Genomic DNA, 21,256 nt, shown 5'->3' with positions numbered 1-21,256 from the left:
CGGTGGAAGGGGCTGCGGCCATGATTGCGGCTGCGGCGACGACGGCTGTGTTTGCAGCAGCTGCGAAAAAAGGGGCTACGATTGTGGCTGCGACAGCTGCGTTTGGGAAAGAAAAAAAAAAAGAAGGAATGAGAGTAAGGGAGAGCAGGTGAACGTGCCCCTATGTTCTGCACGAGCTGTAGTTGTGGAGGAAAAAAGAAGATTGGTACAAAAATAGGGAAAGGAGACAGAGAAAAATAGAAGAAGGCTTCGAGTGTACACCTTCTTCGGATCTTCGGATCAAAATCTTCGAAAGGCAAGTATCCCGATCTTTTCTCCTACAAGTGTTTTGACCCTTCCTATTACAAGTGTCCCGATCTTTTCTCCTGCAAGTGTTATCTTTTTTATTGCAAGTGTTATCTTTTCTATTGCAAGTGTTCTGATCCTTCCTACTACAAGTGTTCCGATCCTTCCTATTGCAAGCTTTCTAATCTTTCTTATTGTAAATGTCCCGATCTTTTCTCCTACAAGTGTTCTGACCCTTCCTATTGCAAGTGTCCTGATCTTTTCTCCTACAAGTGTCCCGATCATTTCTCCTGCAAGTGTTATCTTTTCTTTTGCAAGTGTTATCTTTTTTATTGCGAGTGTTCCAATCCTTCCTATTGCAAGTGTTCTGATCCTTCTTATTGCAAGCTTTCTAATCTTTCCTATTGCAAGTGGTCCTGATCTTTCCTTACTGTAATTTTATCTCTACATTTGCTTTGAATATGAGGAACTTTGAATTGTTCGAGCCTTGCATTTGATATATCTCCTGTTTAGACGTAACGATTTAAATATGTGAAACTTCCGAGATTATGACCTTTTTACCTTATTATGGTTATAACTTTATACATTGACCTCTGATTTGGACAAAACATGTTTGATATGAATATAGACTCATAAACCTTTCTTTCGATAACTTATTTTAAGAATTCAGAGTAAGTTTTCCTGTCCAAACTTCTGTTTCAAATGAGCCTACGAATTCTGCAAAACAGGGATCGTAATTTCTAACCTTTTGTTACTGTACTGCCTATAAGTTCTTGTTGGAAACTTTGATTTATTCCAAACTTATTTCATTTTAAACTAGACTCGTAAATCTTTCATTTGATACCTAGATTGAAAGATTTAGAGGCCAAATGTCTGCCCAGTTTTTTGTTGAAACCGACCTTGTGAATTCTGTAAAATTGAGAATTGTTCTTTGATCTTGGGTTACTAAATCTATTGTAACTCTTTGTTAGAAACTTCGATTCATACGAAACTTATTTTATTTGAAAATATATTGAAATATCTTTCACAATAGCTTTCTTGAGTATATTGGAGCACAATTGATAGTTTGAATCATTTGTTTAATGTGTCTCTCGAATTCTGTCAGAAATCGAGCTTTGGTCGATTTCGCATATTCTGGTTTCATTTCTTTGGAAATTGATTTCATCTAACCTTCTTATTTGAATTGAGCTATATGTGATTGCTTGGAATCCTTATATGCTCTTGCTTTCATTTCCTTTTAAATCTGAATACATTTGTGAAAGATTATGTTTGCATCGTATTGACTCATAAAGGCACATGTACATTTCGTTGTTCCGCATGTGCTTCCGTTATGTTCCAATTTATTATTCACAATACCCTTTTGTACTCTGGTATTTGTGAGATTATTTGGACCTTTGCCAAAAATGATAAAGGGTATATGCTTAGAGCTCGCAATGCTCTAGAGTATGTTTGGTGGTTATTCAGAAATGGATGAACCATATTATGTTTGGAATCCCACTTCACCTTCTATCCGTTTGATATGAAATTCAGAGCCGACCTAGCACTTGGGCAAGGTGAGAGGGCTCGAGTAGGAAAGGGCTACCCATGGATGGAGTCGAGAACTCATCATGGCGTGGAGCCACCACTGAGTTAAACCTCACATGCACTATGCTAGAGTACGACGTCTGAGCTTCTGTTTCGTATTTTGTATTGATATGATCCAAAATGTTTCTTATGCCATTAATATATTTCAAAATGCTTCACATACCATTGATATATTCCGAAATGTTTCATTTGTCATTGATATGCTCTGAAATATTTCATACGCCATTGATATGCTCCGAAATGTTTCATTTGCTATTGTTATTCTCTGAAATGTTCTAGATGTCATTGATATGCTTCGAAATGTTTAATCTGTTATTGGGATGCTTCGAAATGTTCTATATGTAGTTGATATGCTCCGAAACATTTCATACGCTATTGATATGCTCCAATTACTCTATGCTCCATTTGTTATGTACCAAATATGTTTTGAATGACATGACACATATGATTTTGTATCTAATGATAGGATATCTTGAAAATTCTTAGATTCTATCTTGCATTTTGATATCTTGTTTGTATGAAGATGTCACTTCTCGTTCTAAATATGCTTTGTCAATTACTGAGTTGTTTTTAGCTCACTCCGTTGTTATATAAATCTTTCATGTCAACTTGTCACTCTCTAAGATGTTTTTATTGGGATGAAACAGTGGATAGCTATTCGGACTTGTGGGCAAATATTGTTGGTTATTATGTTATTATTGTATAAGTATATTTTGTATGTAATAAAATGTTGTAGATGAATCGAAATTAATATACCATGTAAAAGTGTTAGAAGATCTCTCTTATTTTGAATTTCGAAATGTTAAGTCTAATTTATGATAATATGAATTTATGATAAATGGTTAGAGTTCTGATTGTATAAATTACTAAGCTTATGGATTTATAAATGTTGTTCATGTTTGTTAAGTTGGCTTGAATTACCAAAAATATAAATTATCGAGTGATATTATATATATATATATGTACATATATATATATATATGTACATATATATATATATATATGTACATATATATATGTACATATATATATATATGTACATATATATGTAATACGTAAATATATATATACATATATACATATCCATATGTACATATATATATATATGTACATATATATGTAATACGTAAATATATATATACATATATACATATCCATATGTACATAAATGTATATGTACATATATATATATATGTATATATGTACATATATACATATATATATATGTACATATATGTATATATATATGTATATGTAAATATATATATATATATGTAATATATATATATATATGTACATATGTATATATATATGTATATATATGTACATATGTATATATATATATATATATATATATATATATATATATATATATATATATATATATATATATATATATGTATATATGTATACATATTTACATATATACATACATACCTATATATATACATATATACATATATATTTATATATACATATATATATACATACATATATACTTATGTATATGTATATATGTATATATACATATATATATATGTATATATATATATGTATATATATATGTATATGTATATATACATGTATATATATATATATACATTTATATATATATATATATATATATACATATATATATACATTTATACATATATATATACATATATATATATATATACATATATATATATGTATATATTTATATAAAGACTTGATTAAAACTATCAATGATATTTCCAAATATTTAGGCCCATTAAATGATGGACTTTATCACAATATGATCAATTAATTGTACCATTAAAAGCTTTTGTCAAATCAGGTATTATCTAACAGTTAGTTCCACTGATTCTAATTAATTTCTTCTAATTATGAAATGTTCAAAATGTTTCACCAAAGCCATAGAAACACATTATCGACTTTTTTATGCCATTAAAACTTTATCCTTCACAACAATCAAGCGCAATTAATTAGATGGCTATAATCAGTTGGTGGTTTTCACATAAGAATAATGACGCTCACTCCATCCTGTATTAACGTATGAATGGGAGGGTATAGGATTAAGATTGATGTATTACATTTGATTTCTTTTCTTAGGCTTCCAAGTTTTCCATTTTAGCAGTTTCGATGGATACAAATTTTCCTGGGAAGTGGAGAGATGCATTTATAATACATAAAAAAATTACTTGGGTTTTATTAAAAAAACTTGATAATATCTCACGGCATTAAACAAAGTTATAAAAATTATCTTTGCCACTGTATAATAAAACCAAACCAGATCCGAGACCGGTGGGTCAATTGGTATATTTGATTAAAAATATTTATAATATATAAAATTAATCAAAATTATATGTAGTAAAAAATTGAAATATTAAAATTAATAAAAATAAATAACACATGATAATATCTAAAATGTTATCACATTAATTCAACCCAAAATAAATTGTACAACAATATAAAAAATAATTTATTTAACATAATTATCATGACTTGAATAACAACAGGCTTACATAAATTTTTCATAGATCAAAATAGATTTCACTTTAGTCATCAAACTATTCTAAGGAGTTCACTATTTATCTTGTTCTGAATTTTAAGATATTTTTTATTTGTTGCAACATTTGGTTCATTCTTCTAACGTTTACTTCTAACGTTTACTTTGACGACTAAAGGAAGTCGTCAATGGTCGATCAGAAGAGAGGATAAAGGGAGTCGTCAATGATCGGCCGACCAAAATGATAGAGGCGAGAATGATCACTTTTTTTCTCACTTTAACCTTAATTTCAAAACTCACATCAATATTCTTTAAAATACATATTGTTTTAAAAAAAAAACCAATGGCATTTAAGTAATTTTAAGTAAAAAATGGATTAATTTTATTTACGTCTATTCATTAAGTTAAACCATGTGAGTTATCCAAAAGTGATCGAGTTCAATTTATTCATTTCGATTTTTTAAAGTAACGAAACCATTAAAAAAATCAAACTCAATCAATGCCTAATTTTTCTGGTCCAAACATTTGGTTTAATTGGGTTGAAGTAACTATTATGATAATAAGCTGTATAAACGACCTGACTTCTTGTGTCCTAGTGAAAAATACACGAGGACATCATTCTCTCATTCCTATATTTTCTTCACTAGTAAAATGTATGACAAAGCTGAATACAAAGAACTTACACTTGCAATTTTCCCTCTTACAAATAATCTACAAAAGTTCCGAGTACAAAACAAACCTTTGAAACATACATCAAAAACCAATATTTGTCACGTCGATTATGCACTTTTCAAGGCTGACAAAGCTTCCTTGGTTGTCGCAGAGATAACAGCATCAGAAGCATTTGGCAAGTAATAATACTTCCCTGTCAAGTATAACAAGGCCTTATTATTATTACATGAAGCCATTGTTGGTATTAATATACACATGGGAGTTCATACCTTGGGCAACTCGTGCAATCTCCTTGGCAAATCCGGTAGAAACAAATTTGTTCTCTGTGTCTATCACTAGAAGTGACATCCCTGCCTTGTATATTTTCCCAGCTACATCTAGAATCTCATCCTTCAGGAGATAGAAATTGAATATGATTATTGTGAATGTACTGTGATTTTATACATAAATACTATAGAAAATGAAGCAATAATATCATCATAGAAACACAAGGATAGTAAATACTCAATATTATACCTTCGATGTTCTGTGCGTAAGAAGATTGAATGGACAACAGATACAACACAAGAAACTGAACTTTCAAGAGGAGATGCAATTCAATTTTGTTTCAGACTTCAACCGTATTATGATTTGTAGATCTATGATGATCAACATTTGTGCATTGTACCTTTGTCATATTGTGTAGATTTAAGTATTTATAAACTGAAGACTTCTACAGAAATGCAAGTATATATCAGATTGAAAAAAAAGGATTGACAAACAAATTTTATCAATCAACCATTATGCTTAGAAATCAATAGACCTTCTTGTGTTATTTTTCTACCTTGAGTTCCTGAGAAGAAGGTTTAGGAGTATCTGTAGCAGCAGCAGCTTCTGGGTCAGTGGATCTCTTCAAAGATATGTTAGCCCTTCCATCAGTAATTGCAACAATCATAACACGTCCAACATCTCCACTTTTTTCAGCATTTAAACCAACCCTAACTGCCTACGAAAGGGAATTTAGATTAGCCATGGAAACAGAAGCAGCAAAGCAATTTCTACAAGATTACTAAAGTATAATTTGATACCATGCTTAGACCATGAGCCAAGGGAGAACCACCACCACATGGGAGTCTCTCAAGCCGTTTTCTGGCCATTGCTATTGACCTCGATGGAGGAAGCAAAACTTCTGCATAATCTCCACGGAATGGAATGATTGATACCTGATTAAGAGCAATTACAAAAAGATCTGAATGATGAACAACAGAAACAGGTAAAGGGTATATTCAATAATATCAACAACAGAAACAAGTGATTAATGAAATTGACTAATATATTTAAATGGGATTTGATTAAAAGTGATCGACTATTCATACTAAAGAAACTGTGCACCAGAAAGGTAAAGGATAAGAATTAAAGAACCACTGTGCTCATTCTTTGGTGAAAATTTGGAAGAAAGGAGCATTTAGACTTGTCCATGGTTGTCTATCCAAAAGTCAGGGTCTGCCACAACTCTAGAAGTTTTTGAACTTTTTAAATTAATTCTTTTGTATTCTCTGAACTTTTAGTTTATTCGAGTGATCAAGGCACCTAGAACACACCTCTAGACTGGTCCTTTCCTTCGTGGGGAAAGCATTGGTACCAAGTTTCCACCTGCACCACCAGAAGAAGGTACGACCCAACTCTAAGAACACTTTTAAGAGGATATAGAAGGCGCTGGTGGCCCATTAAATGGAGAGGACAAAGTTCCATAAGTATTGGAGGTTTGAATGACGTTTAAGAGGAAGACCCCATGGACTGGTTGAGAGCATCCTCAAGCCAGAAAGTGAAATATAACAAGGTCAGTTTAAAGCAAGGTTCGCCGTACCGTACCGTACCGGCATTTCGACCCGGGCTCAGTACGGTACGGTACTGATGTACCGGGCAGTACATCAGGACGTACCGAGCGGTACACCCTGGTGTACCGAGCGGTACACCCTGGTGTACCGAACAATTTTATACTTTTTCATACTGTAGCAGTGCTACAGTATAGTACTGTAACACTGTAGTAGTGCTACAGTATAGTACTGTAACACTGTAACAGTGCTACGGTATAATAATGTAGCATTGTAGCGGTACCGGACGGTCCGCGTACCAGTAACCTGTCGGACCAGTATGTACCGCCTGGTACGGGCGGTACACTTCGATATGGCAGACCTTGACTTTAAAGGTTATTTAAATGGATGAAGAAGCTCAACACCTTTGCATCCAGAACAGAATAAGTCTTGGATAGCCTCTTCTAGTGTTTTTTTTTTCCCTCTTACCATGACTAATTAATTATTCTTTCGATTATAGAGATGCTTCAATGTAAATGATGCCTACAATCATTACTGGGAATTGATTCATGCACAATACCTTGTGGTGGTGATGCTACTTGAGACTCGCACCAACCTCTAAAGTCTGTCTCAATAACTCGTTCGATAGAAACTAGATCTCTTTTGATGTCACTGCTATTGGTAGTTATAGAGCAGTGATTATTGCTTGGAAACAAAGCACTGGTACAACATGGTTCCTCAGATCGATGGATCCTATCCAATCGTGTTGTGATAATTCTATAAGATTCATTCAATTATAGTAAAACTCACAAGAGAGAAAGTGAAAAAGATGTGTTCATGAGATTAAAAATCTAGTGAATCACACAATAGGACAGTTTAATCACATGATGGAATCAATACTTCTGTATCTGTGAATGCCTTACCCAATATGAGGCTAATGTGAGACCTAGACTGGCACCCTTCCCACAAAAGAGTAAGTCTGGAAAGGGTAAGTTTAGATTTGTTACTGATTTTCTTATCATTGTCAAGATATTCTTCCCTTCCTCTCCTTATCATATTGTATAAATTAAATGCATATATTTTTACAACATAGAATTTTATCTCCAATTCATTCATTTCTTCAAAGCCTCTGATCTAGCACACCTGGTTTACAATATTGTTTTCTCTATGATTCATTAAGAGTTTTTAAAGAACTCAGGTTATCACCTGTCGCAGCTATTTCACCTGTTTGTAACAACTTTAACACCAATGTTAACTGGATAATAACAGAAAAATTGGGTGGTCAACCATTCAACCTTTAGACTAAAGTCCACAATTTTCATGGTTGCATTTGTCATCCCCAGATTTAGGCTTGAAGTCTAAAAGCTGCCACTTCATTTGGAGTAAAGCAAACATAATTTTGCAAGGATCAGGGAGAGATTAGGCTGAATGTCTGCTAAACCTGATTGGATGTTTCAGTTTGTAGGGCTAGTAATTTGGAAAAGATAGATGCAGTGTCTTTTCTGGTGAGAACATGGAACATCTAAATAATATCTTGAGAAGAGCTTTATCTACCCCCTAAAAATTGCACACAGGCATTGCATAGATCATGAAACTTGATTATCCAAATCATCAATTTTAATCTATAAATCTTAAAAGACTATTTATAGAAGAGATAACTTCGTTTTAGACCACAAGAATGAAGTTAACATATTATATTCAATACGTTTGGATTCTTTCAATTTAGGATCACATATGAGCAAGTACGAGATTGTGAAAATAATTGAATTTTTTTTCTTGGCACCTTAGTTTGCTAGAGCATCCTTGATGGTGCTAATTTGTTATATAAATTCTTCCAACTCACAAAGTTATTGCTTCTAAATAATCATAGCATAATACATGAATACAGGTAACTGTATATATACATATTTGTCAGGTGAAAACTCATGTAACTATTATTTACAATCCCCACAAGCAACTACATCCTATGATACTTCAATTCCCTTACAGCAGAGAGTATATCCACAAGTGCCTCAAATATCTAACAACCAAAACAACTAACGAGGCAAAACAGCTTATGCACACAGAATAGCAGATCTGAAATTTATTTAAATTTGTCAGGGCATAAGTCTGAATTTACATCTTGAAAATTAATCTACAAAGTATAGGCACAACACCAGATAAACTACTCTACAATACAAATAATCCATAAAAGTTTTAAGTTGTATACTAAATATTGCCTCAAAAAATGAAATAAGTACTACAATTTCACATGAAGCAGGACCTAGATGCTTCACTTGATTTACATACGATTTATTGGAAATCGACATTTTCTAGAAGCAGAGCATGCCAAGAAATGGGTGAACTGGCAATGAGCAAACTACCTGCCAGATGTGTAGTGGCTTTTATCACTTGCATCAACTATGGCAACAAAGCAACAAACTAGTGATTGGAGTCTAGAAATGAGGATTTACGCCTAGGTGACACTGCTCATTTCAAAAAGTACCATGAAGCAATCAATTATTACTTCACGTATCTACATTCATTAGAGCTATATAAGATCAGATGTGGCAATTTTCATCCCCTGATAGTCAAACGCAGATACTATTTAAGTTCAAATGCTGAAGATGCTATTCCATAACAGGAAAAAAAATCTTTTATCTATGTATGAAGCACATCCTACCTGATCCCTGCTCGTATAACTTTCTGCTAGCAATTGTAATGCCGCACCTTTTGCATTCTGCATACGATTTAGTGCCATGCTTCCACTAGCATCAACCACGAAAATTACCTGTCAATACAGAAATAACAGTTTGCTCAAACAGTCACAGTTATGCTACATAAAGACCAAGGAGGCTCTAAATATGATTCACGTAGAAAAAGATCAAAGAGTAAAATGACAACTTTAAGAGACTTCAACCAAATATTCTTGTATTTAAAATATTAACACTACTTAATTTTCAGACTGAGATCAATAAAGTATGAAACTTTGGCAGTTCATTTTGCAATGTGTGTGGACAATGATAAAAAAATAAATTGAGTCAAAGAAAAAAAAAAAAAAAAACTTGAAACATACAAGAGCACCAGCTTTTCGTGCCATTCTTTTTGCTCTCATGTCAGATTTTTCTACAAAAACTTTTCTTGATTTGTTAGTCTCTTTCTCCCTTCGTAGCTTTTGATATGGTGCAGCAGCTCTTAGTGTTGCATCAACAGCCAGTCTCTTTACAGGACCCTGCAAGTGCTAAACATTTTATTTTTAAACGACAATTATGATTAAGGGAACATATGATGGTGACACAAGCAAAGAAGCACTTGCCTCTTGCAAATATGAGCTAGCTCAAAATAAAAGGTTCTTTTGTCCAAGAAATGTGAAAAAATAGCACTCAATGATTTATTGAAAAAGAAACAATTGACAACAAAGATTTTATCAGACATACAGATAGAGCTGAAATAGTAGAAAACGCAGGAACAATTTGACATGAAAATAATCTTAACTAATAAGAGCCACCTGCTATGTCAAAAATAAACATTTAGATGACTGAGAAAAGATAACCAGGGAACCTTTGGAAGCATAGGCTTGATATATCTGCCCCTGTCTTCTGAAAAGATAACATTCTTTGCTCGCCCAGCTTTACCTCGACGTCTTTGTGCTTGTTGCGCAAAAAAGAGAAGCTTTTCATCCACGACCCCACCTTCAGCATCAAAGATAAACTCATCAGGTATTTGCTGCTCTTGCTGTTCATTCTCCTGGTCATTGTCTTCCTGTTATCATAGAATTTAAAATTCTGAAGCATGATTTTATGTTTCTAATACTAAAATGGAAAGCTATAGACAATGAGTATTGCAAAAGTTAAACAGAAAATCAATAAAAATTCCAAAAAGTAATTTTTTTTAATTACCTCTTGATCTTCTTCTGGATTTTGATCATCTTCAGATTCTTGATTTTGTGGAGGTGGTGGTGGTGGTGGAGGCTGATTCTGCTGTTCTTGTGGGTTCTCATTAATAATTGAACGAGGTAGGATAACTAGCTCTACCTGAGTATGACAAATACTCATCATTTGGCTTCTTGCCATAAAGTTTATGTTCCAATCATGATAGAATGAAGCTGGATGGCGGTGAGATGATAATTATAGATCTAGATGATGATATCAAACCATGAAAAAAAGAGATTAAATTGAACCAAATAAGAACATTCATGCAAACCAAAGATTACCAATCATTAAAATTAATGATCATATCCATCACAACTCAGTAAATATTAACCATTTCAAAGTCATCTTATGAATGCAGTTTTTCTCAGATTTTCAATCATATGATTAGTGAGAACACCTTGCTGCCATTGATTTTTTGATCAAAATATCACCAGATGGTGAGAAATCCACAAGTAATCTCTAGCAAAATCAGCATTCACAAGTGCAACAAATTACTTTGCTGACAAAATAATGACCAAAACTAGATATTTAGCAAAAGCTATCTGATGACCAGATTATTTGTGAATAGTGCTGTTAAATTAAGGATCAAAACATAGTCATTAAAGATTCAAATTTATAAAAATATGCTTTCTATGAACCTGGTTTGATAAAGGGACATTCATATCAAGGGGGCTCCAACCAATGCGGTATCTGGTGGGGAGGGTCAATGTATACTACCTCACCTCAAATATAGAGAGAGATTGCTTCTATGACTTGAACCATCTACTGGGTCCTTTGATTAAGTTACAAATATCAATTTATAAATAGGCAACGGTAGACCTACCAAGCAACCATAGATTCCAAGGATCAAATAATTGTTTTGGAGATCTAAAATTAGAAGTTACCATAATTATACTTGGACACAAATTTGTAAAGCATTTCATATGATGTCACATGTTTAGTAATAAATACTCTTCAAAGTGCTTTGACATTCAAAATACTTATATGGGTATTAGGCAAGAAGAAGTGATCCTCAAATCACAATGCACAAAACCAGAAAAGTTGAAAGGGAAAAGATAGATAATTGTGCATATGCAATAACATGATGGTAATTGTCTCTGAGTCCAAACATTTTAATACAATAACTACAGAAAAGGAGAAGAACAAAGGAGTGCTTCCTACAATTAGGCAGTTAACTGCAGGGTAAAAGTCAAAACATTTAAATTAGCTATTAAGTATTAACATCAATTAAATGGGACCCTCACTTTTATAGATATTTTTTGAGATGGTAGGTGATCATATGACGAGTGTGAGCAACATTTCTAAAAGCGTAAATGGAAGATGCTCCAATGGTCACCATTTTAACGATAGAAGTGAAATAAAAAAAATTCTTGTGCATGCAAGACAAAATCATTATTTCACATATATATAGATCTCATGAAAAGGAATGTGAAAAAAAGTTAGTATGAACTCGCATGGAATCAAACATGCCACTAGAGTTATATCATTGCCATAGTAAGGTATACTCTTATAGTAAAACAAACTAAACTTGTCTTCAAATCTGAAAAGCACTCAGGTTGCCTAAGAATTTTAGAATTAGCAATTAGGAATATCTTCAAAATCTAATTTCTAGTAAAATAATTGTAAGAGTAGAAAGTTAGATTAAGAAAGAATCATTATGAAAATATGCTGTAGGTTAATTATTTTTTAAAGAAGATAGAAAGAAGGAACAATTAGAGTTATGATCAGGGTCTTAAATAATATTGATGCTTGTGATGGAATCTTATTGGAATTTACTAACTGATATGGTATGGTGCACCGTCGTACATTAATAAGAGAAAAAATTATAAAATTGATTATAGATCATACCAGATAGTACGATCAGCACATCAATATGCTGGCATGATACAGTGATTACGATCAGTATGACATGGTGTTTGAAACTGTCTATGGTTGAGGATAACATCATATAACTGTTTAAGGTGGTACAGGCATGTTTGAATGAGACTTATAGATGCATTAGCAATATGAGGCAAGAAACTTAGGATTAGTGCTCCTAGAAGAGCTACATCTAGACCTAAGAAAATGTAATTAGAACCAATGGGAAGGGATTTGATGAGTCTTCATCTGACTAGTGATATATGCCCTAGCAAAACTCGATAGGAGGAAAACATCCATGAAACCAAGCCCAAATTGTTGACATTACAGCTTTTTTCTATTAAGTTACACTGATTTGCTACCAATGTATACAAAACTCAAAAGAATGTGCAACCAACTCCAAACAGATGAGGCTTGAGACATTACAGATATATGCTATGAGTGCTGTTGACTTGCCTACATAGCATACAGAATAATATGCACCAATTTTACTATGCATACTTTTGAAAATTGAGAAGTTGATCATAATACATACAAGCTTCCACAAACCACCTGAGGCAACAAAACAAGATCAATTTAGATATGCTAATAAGAAAGAAAATATGATAGAAACCAGAAGCTATCCATTTTGAGTGGTCACAACAAGTGACTTGCTTAAATAATTGGACAGCATTATCAGACTAACAAATTCTGGACAACTGAAAGGAGCTTACAGCTTTCTTGAGATCATCCACAGAGACTTTTTCACGCCCCTCCAGAGCAGCTAGACATTTTGCTACTCGAGCAGCAAATAACTCAGCTCTATGCCCCTATAAGAAGGCCCTTGCTTTAAAAACAGAAACACAATTGTATAATATGGTAATCAACAGTTGCATTGTCCATATATGTGCATAAATCAACTACTTAATAATTTATCATTGCTTCAGTCAATATAAGATATGTAATTTGAAAGCCCGAAAGAAAATTGTTGAATCTCGGATTTTGATGATGAAATCAATTGTAATTTGTTTGATCTAACCTATATATTGAGAAAAGTGTGCAAGATTAACTACGATAGCAGTAAGACATAAAGCAGGTATTGTGCTGGAGTCAAGATCGAGATCACGTTGGGAGTTCGAGAGTTCGTCGGAAGTCCTACCGAAACCAACCGAGAAGTCTAGGAGCTTGCCAACGAAGCTCGTCGGAACTTGCCAAGATGATCGTCGTAAAGTCCAGGAGCTTGCCGGGAGTCCGCCGAAGCATTGTCGAGAGTTCGTCGGATGTTCGCCGGAAGTATGTTGGAAGCTCGCCGGAAGAGCAATTGACGCACCGGAACAAGAAGAGCTGTGATCTTATCTTAATTATCGTAGTTAGAGCATAAATTAAGTTAGGATTGGGAGGTAATCCCACTAACTTAATTAGGGGCCAATTGGGCCCTTAACAGGGCTGATTTGGGCCGGATTGAATAGCCCAATCAGCCCTTGAAAATATGGCCGGCGGTGGCACCGCCCAAAAGACCCAGTCTCCCAAGTGGTATGGGCGGTGGTACCACCCCTGTCAGGCGGTGGTACCGCCAAAGCTCAGTCTCCGAGCTTTGTCAAGTGGTGGTACTGCCCAGACTGAGCGGTAGTACTGCTCAGTGTCAGGTGTCAGGCGGTGGTACCACCCAATAATGGCGATGGTACCGCCAGGACCTCGGAAATCCAGGATTAGACACTTTTTGGCTCTATTTTTGCCTACAAAAATCCCACCCTTTCTTGCATGAAAAGGCACGAAAGCATTGAGATAATCTTGAGTTGTTGGGATGTAAAAGTGTTGTGAACAAGTGCTAGAGTCCTCCTCCTCCCTTTCTAAGTGTTGAGATCATTCAAGATAAGTGTGAGACTTGTAAGGGTTCTCTCCTGAACTCGTGAAAAGGAGAAAGCGCTGTAAAAGGTGCCTGGTCTTCACCTATTGAAGGAAGGCCTTTAGTGGACGCCGGAGACCTCGTCGAAGGAGGAATCCGAAAGTGGATGTAGGTCACGTTGACCGAACCACTCTAAATTCTGGTTTGCTTTTCATAAGTGCAATTTACTTTAACTGCAAATCATTTCATAGCAAACTGCTTCTCCTCCTCATCTTGCTTACGCTCTCATACGTTTCAAGTTGCTATCTTCCGATTCAGTTTTCATCGAACGTACGAAATATTTTATACGAAAATCGAAGAATTTTCCGTTGCACTAATTCACCCCCCCCTCTTAGTGCTGCTCTTGATCCTAATAATTGGTATCAGAGCAAGGTTCACTCTCGTTTGGTTTAAAACCCAAGAGAGATGACATTTGCCGGCAACCAAGAAGGTCATTCAATTACACGTCCGTCCATGTTCAATGGGACGGATTACACATTTTGGAAGACTAGAATGAGGATCTTCGTAATTTCAATGGATTTTGAGCTTTGGAACATTGTCGAAAACGGTTTTCAAAAGTCATCTCTTCCAATGAACGATTGAAATGAGTTGGAGAAGAAGACTTTCACTTTAAATGCCAAGGCTATGAATGCCTTGTTTTGTGCATTAGATAAAAACGAGTTTAATCGAGTATCGATTTGTGAAACGACTTTTGATATTTGGCACACACTCGAAGTGACTCATGAAGGCACTAGTAGAGTGAAGGAGTCGAAAATTAATCTTTTAGTGTACACTTATGAGTTATTTCGGATGAAACCGAGTGAGACTATTGGAGACATGTACACTCGATTTACGGATGTTATCAATGATCTAAAAGGACTTAGTAAAGGTTTCTCGGATTTTAAACTCGTTAATAAAGTTTTAAGATCCCTTCCAAAGAGTTGGGACCCTAAAGTCACGGCCATTCAAGAGGCCAAAGATTTAAATAATTTTCCTCTCAAAAAACTAATTGAGTCACTAATGACCTATGAGATGACTTGTAAAGCTCATGAAGAGCTTGAGGACACCCTTCCAAAGAACAGGAAGGATATGACACTAAGAACCCAAGAAGATCACTTGAAAGAAAACTCAAGTGATGAGAACCTTGATGAAGACTTGACACTTTTAACAAGGAAATTTAAAAAAATCATAAAAAGGAATAAATTTAAAAATGACACTAAAAATAAATTTGAATCCAAGAAAGATCAAGTAATATGTTATGAATGCAAGAAGCCAAGACACTACAAGAACGAATGTCCCCAAACCAAGAAGAGGACACCAAAGAAGAAAGCTCTCAAAGCAACATGGGACGACTCAAGTGCATCCGAAGAAGAGGAGCCAACCAACACTGAGCAAGTTGCTCACTATGCACTAATGGCCATTGGAGAAGAGGTAACAAGTTCGATTAATGCAAATTTATCATTTGATGAACTATTAAATGCTTTTCATGATTTATTTGATAAATGCAACTCAATTAATAAAAAATATAAATTGTTAAAAAAGAAACATGATTCTCTTGTTAGTGATTACAATAGATTAAACGTTGAGCATAATGATAGTTTAGCTCCATGTACGAAATGCCATGAAGTAGAAACACTTAGAAAGGAAAACTTGCTACTCAAAGAAACCTTAGAAAAATTTGAGGTTGGTAGCAAGTCCTTGAACATGATCCTTGCCAATAAAGGTCACGTTCATAAAAGAAGTGGAATCGGATTTGTGAGTAGCTCTCACCAAAATCCAACCACCTTTGTTAAAGGCCCTATATTGCATATTTCACCATAAAACAAATGCAACTTTTGTTGCAAACTTGGACATGTAGATTATCATTGTCCATTTAAGAAGTGTAGTCCACATAAATTAATTTGGGTTCCTAAAGGAACCGTAAAGAATTCCATGCAAAATGATAAGTTAAGCCGATCGATTTTTTAGGCACCCAAGGTCAAATGGGTATCTAAAAATCATCCTCTTTTGTAGAAACATATACCATCACAAGCTAGGAGCAAGAGATGGTACCTTGATAGTGGATGCTCAAGGCATATGGTAATCAACAGTTGCATTGTCCATATATGTGCATAAATCAACTACTTAATAATTTATCATTGCTTCAGTCAATATAAGATATGTAATTTGAAAGCTCGAAAGAAAATTGTTGAATCTCGGATTTTGATGATGAAATCAATTGTAATTTGTTTGATCTAATCTATATATTGAGAAAAGTGTACAAGATTAACTACGATAGCAGCAAGACATAAAGCAAGTATTGTGCTGGAGTCAAGATCGAGATCACGTTGGGAGTTCGAGAGTTCGTCGGAAGTCCGAACGTTCGTCGTAAGTTCTACCGAAACCAAGCGAGAAGTCCAGGAGCTTGCCAAAGAAGCTCGTCGGAACTTACCAAGAAGATTATCGTAAAGTCCAGGAGCTTGCCGGGAGTCTGCTGGAGCATTGCGGAGAGTACGTCGGATGTTCGCCGGAAGTATGCCAGAAGCTCGCCGGAAGAGCAATTGACGCACCGGAACAAGAAGAGCTGTGATCATGTCTTAATTATTGTAATTAGAGCATATATTAAGTTAGGATTGGGAGGTAATCCCACTAACTTAATTAGAGGCCAATTGGGCCCTTAATAGGGTTGATTTGGGCCGGATTGAACAGCCCAATCAGCCCTTGAAAACATGGCCGGCGGTGGCACCGCCCAGAAGACCCGGTCTCCCAGGTGGTCTAGGCGGTGGTACCGTCGGCAGTTATTACTGCCAGCGGTGGTACAATCGACAATTATTACTGCCAGCGGTGGTACCGCCCAGACTAAGCGGTAGTACCGCCTAGTGTCAGGTGTCAGGCTGTGGTATCACCCAGTAATGGTGATGGTACCACCAGGACCCCGGAAATCCGGGATTAGACACTTTTTGGCTCCATTTTTGAAGCCATTGGGGCCTACAAAAACCCCACCCTTTCCTGCATGAAAGGGCACGAAAGCATTGAGATAATCTTGAGTTGTTGGGGTGTAAAAGTATTGTAAACAAGTACTAGAGTCCTCCTCCCTTTCTAGGTGTTGAGATCATTCAAGAGAGGTGTGAGACTTGTAAGGGTTCTCCTAAACCCGTGAAAAGAAGAAAGCGTTGTAAAAGGTGGTTGGTCTTCACCTATTGAAGGAAGGTCTTTAGTAGACACCGGAGACCTCGTCGGAGGAATCTGAAAGTGGATGTAGGTCACGTTGACCGAACCACTCTAAATTCCGATTTGCTTTTCATAAGTGCAATTTACTTTAACTACAAATCATTTCATAGCAAACTGTTTCTCCTCCTCATCTTGCTTACGTTCTCATACGTTTCAAGTTGCTATCTTCCGATTCGATTTTCATCGAACGTACGAAATATTTTATACGAAAATCGAAGAATTTTTCGCCGTACTAATTCACCCCCCACCCCTCCCCCCCCCCCCCTCTTAGTGCTGCTCTTGATCCTAACAAAAAGCTCTAAAAAAAAAATAGTTAGCATCAAGGGGGAACAATGATTTTAATGATCAAATGTATAGCACCAAAGTAAAGACCCAAAATAATTATTAACTCTTTATGGATTTCAACAATTGATGACTTTATTAACTCTTCGTTTATTTATTTTTAGGATTCAATTTGGCAACGTTATTTGGCTTCAGCCCTCTCCTTTCTCTGGATCATATCTCAAACATTATGGCTAATTGAATATTTTTTAATCATTATATGCCTTTGTGTGCTCTTTTTTTGTCTTGGGTTTATAGCTAACCATTGATGCCGAAATGTCACAGCATAACTTCTTTTGAGTTACAATCGGGAACATCTTATGATGGTGTTGGTGATTACAATAATGAAGTAGATGTCTAACAATTTGTAATCATTTCTGGAATCTGTTTGCCTCTCTCTCTCTAGTTGGATTTGTAATATGATCTTGATGTTCATAATCATTAAGGATGGGTGGACAATGTTTTTGGATTTTAGCTATCTATATTGGTCATGGACTTCCTTGAAAGCATATTAAGATATTGGCAAACAATAACATGAGGATTTTGAGGTGGACTAGTTATAAAACCAAGGGGTTTTCCATAACGTCTCTCTAGCATTTTGACGTTCAATTTATGATAATCAATTACTTGTAAAGTTATTGTGTTGGATGAAGAAGTGATAACATTATTTGACACTTTGCATCTTCATACTTAAGTTTTTTAAAAGTGACATCGAATTTGTTGGATCTATCAATTGCTAAGGTCACTTTGTCTATTGCAATTCTCAGTTTTTGTGGCATAGTTGTATTAGATTGGCATTTCTCAGTTTTTAATTTCTTGACTTTTGCCCCATGTCAAAATTACAAGGGGAATATACTATGTGATGGTATGGTCCTTAAGAGTATTAATTTATTGACAGTTTGCTGCACTAATGAAGAAGTAGACTTGGCTGAACTATGATATAACCTCCATACTGCAGTTTACTAAGCTTTTTTCTGAGGTATAGTGTTTGAAGCAGATTGAAAAACACTTAGACGTATTCATGATTGCATAAGATATATTTGGACAAGAATATAGAGGGAAAGCCATGGTTCATATTACTAGTCTATACCAATGTACCGACCAGCTGTTGGTACGATACATACCGAGCTATACATAGCATATCGACATATGATATACTGGGGTGTACCGATGTACAATCCGTATTGGTCCTCTATCAGATCGGTACATACTGTCCGTACTGAGTAATACAATTCGATACATCAAACCTTGGGGAAAGCTACTAAATTTTGTTGTAACAGTCTATGTTTTGGTGTGATCTTTCAACATTATGACTACTATAGTGAACATGAAGTTTAATTATCTCAGGAACTTACTGAGATGGGCACAGTTGAGGGAGAAATGTATAGTTTAGGTGTGACAAAGAAAAAGAAGTATAATTTTCATCTAACAGGCATTTGGTTTTTTTTTTTAGGTCTTTTTAATAGAGAATTGAATTTATTATCTACTCTCTATGACTATATAATCTGCTTTTTATGCATATAGCTGGAGTTTCTTGATTTGTTTTGAAAGAGCTCTCTATCCAAAAATATAATTCTTCTTGAAAAGCTCATAAGATATTTCTTTGAAAGGATTTGACCATATTCAGGTGTACTTAACTGGATACTGGATAGTATGAGGTTTCTCCAAAATGATCATTTTTCTTATTCACATTGTTCACATCTTTGTGACCAATGATCTATATGTTGTTTGTCTTTTGAGCTTTTGCTTAATTTATAGTGTCTGTACCAGATGAATAGAAACTCAGATTTGTTCTGACTTCTTAGATTGCTTAATTTATATGTTTATTGGTTGAGTCTTTCAACATCACTATATTTTTATTTGTTGAAAGTTTGATTATTCTAGGATCTTTTTTGAGATGGGTATGATAATATAATGCAGAAACATGAGGTTGGAATTACATTGTGCCCGAATTATTCTTATCTTTTGTTAGATAATTGAATTCATTATCTAGCCTCTTTGGCCAATTTATTTTTTCTTTGCAACAAATAGCTTTTTTTCTATTGAAAGAGCTATTTAGCTTTTTTGATCTAATTTCACTTTTCTATTGTACATCCTGATTTTTTTAATTTAACTGTGTGATTTATTTAATATGAATTGTTGTTCTGATATGGTTTAATAATTTTAACATTTGGGCACACAAATTTTACGGTTATTTATTTTCGTTAAAATTAATTCTTTTATATACTTATAATTCATTTTATTTCTTTTTATATATCTTTGTATTACTTTGTTTAAGATTTATGGCTAAGCATTGATATTTAAATGATTTATTGTGCATAGTTCCTTTAAGTTTTAAAGGGGTTACTAAATCCTGCAATAGAGTTGTCTGAGCTTTTATGGTTGTTTGAGGTTTTAAGAAACTACAATATGATTCTCATTTTTACAACTGATCCATTGTATTTGCAAAGAATTAGAAGACGTTTTTTTTATCGACATATATCTATAAACAATCAAAATATCTAAACAATTTTATGTTGATCTTGAGATCAGTGATTTTAATAGGCGCTCGGGCGCTCACCGAAGCGCTCGGGCAAGAAGAGGCCCAAGTGCCTTGTTTTATTTCTAGGCGGCGAGCTTCAAAGAGGCGCCACCTGGGCGCTGGCCCGAGCCTAGGTGTCGGGCGAGCGCCCAAGTTAAACCAAACGACCGAACCAGCATTTTAGGTCTAGTTCGATCTCCGATTCTTTAGTTGGTTAAATCGAACCAACTAAAGCACTGATATCAGCCTTCCTCTCGTGATTTCCCAACCCTAACCCTGCTCGCCACTCCCGCTCTTGCTGCTACCGTTGTCATTGCCACTATTGCCGCTCCTGCTGCCGCTGCTCGCTTCTACCGCTGCCGCTGCCACTGTCACCGCTCTCGCTCCCACTGCCGCTACTGACTGCTGCCGCTGCTGACTGCTGCCACTGCCGACTACTACCGCTACCACTGCCACTGTCGTCTCGCCACTCTCACTCCCGCTCCCGTTGCCGCTACTTGCTGCTACCGCTGCCATTGTCACTGTTGTCACTTGCCGCTCCCGCTCCCGCTGCTCGTTGCTACCGCTGCCACTACCACTGTCGTCGCTCGCCGCTCCCGCTGTCGCTGCTCGCTGCTACCACTACCGCTGCTCTCGGTCAGCAGCCTCAATCTTCCTCTTACTCACACTCTTCTCACTTCGTATATTGTTAACAGTATATTAACAGTATACTACTAACTGTATACTAGTAACATTATTTTTATTTAT

The 21,256-nt window shown here is 35.3% G+C and overlaps 1 protein-coding gene across 3 annotated transcripts in view; it reads right to left on the bottom strand.

The window, feature by feature from the left end:
* Positions 1–4,975: 4,975 nt before the first annotated feature.
* The window catches only part of LOC135645815 (magnesium-chelatase subunit ChlD, chloroplastic-like), a 39,648-nt gene continuing 23,367 nt past the window's right edge, over positions 4,976–21,256 (bottom strand). The window contains exons 7-15 of one of the 3 annotated variants that reach the window (XM_065164582.1): positions 13,307–13,402; positions 10,704–10,838; positions 10,366–10,566; positions 9,881–10,045; positions 9,488–9,595; positions 6,100–6,234; positions 5,856–6,017; positions 5,302–5,422; positions 4,976–5,225 (exon numbers count right to left, since the gene is read on the bottom strand). In XM_065164582.1, coding sequence (XP_065020654.1) covers positions 5,140–5,225; positions 5,302–5,422; positions 5,856–6,017; positions 6,100–6,234; positions 9,488–9,595; positions 9,881–10,045; positions 10,366–10,566; positions 10,704–10,838; positions 13,307–13,402 — 1,209 coding nt within the window. In that variant the 3' untranslated portion in view covers positions 4,976–5,139. The remainder of the gene's footprint in view (positions 5,226–5,301; positions 5,423–5,855; positions 6,018–6,099; positions 6,235–9,487; positions 9,596–9,880; positions 10,046–10,365; positions 10,567–10,703; positions 10,839–13,306; positions 13,403–21,256) is intronic. The other 2 variants (XM_065164583.1, XM_065164584.1) reach the window with 2 other exon arrangements.

Source organism: Musa acuminata, chromosome BXJ3-8, assembly GCF_036884655.1.
Source record: "Musa acuminata AAA Group cultivar baxijiao chromosome BXJ3-8, Cavendish_Baxijiao_AAA, whole genome shotgun sequence".
NCBI classification, from domain to species: Eukaryota; Viridiplantae; Streptophyta; class Magnoliopsida; order Zingiberales; family Musaceae; genus Musa; species Musa acuminata.
Note: the sequence above shows the minus strand (reverse complement) of the source record. Positions and strands in the feature narration are given on the sequence as shown.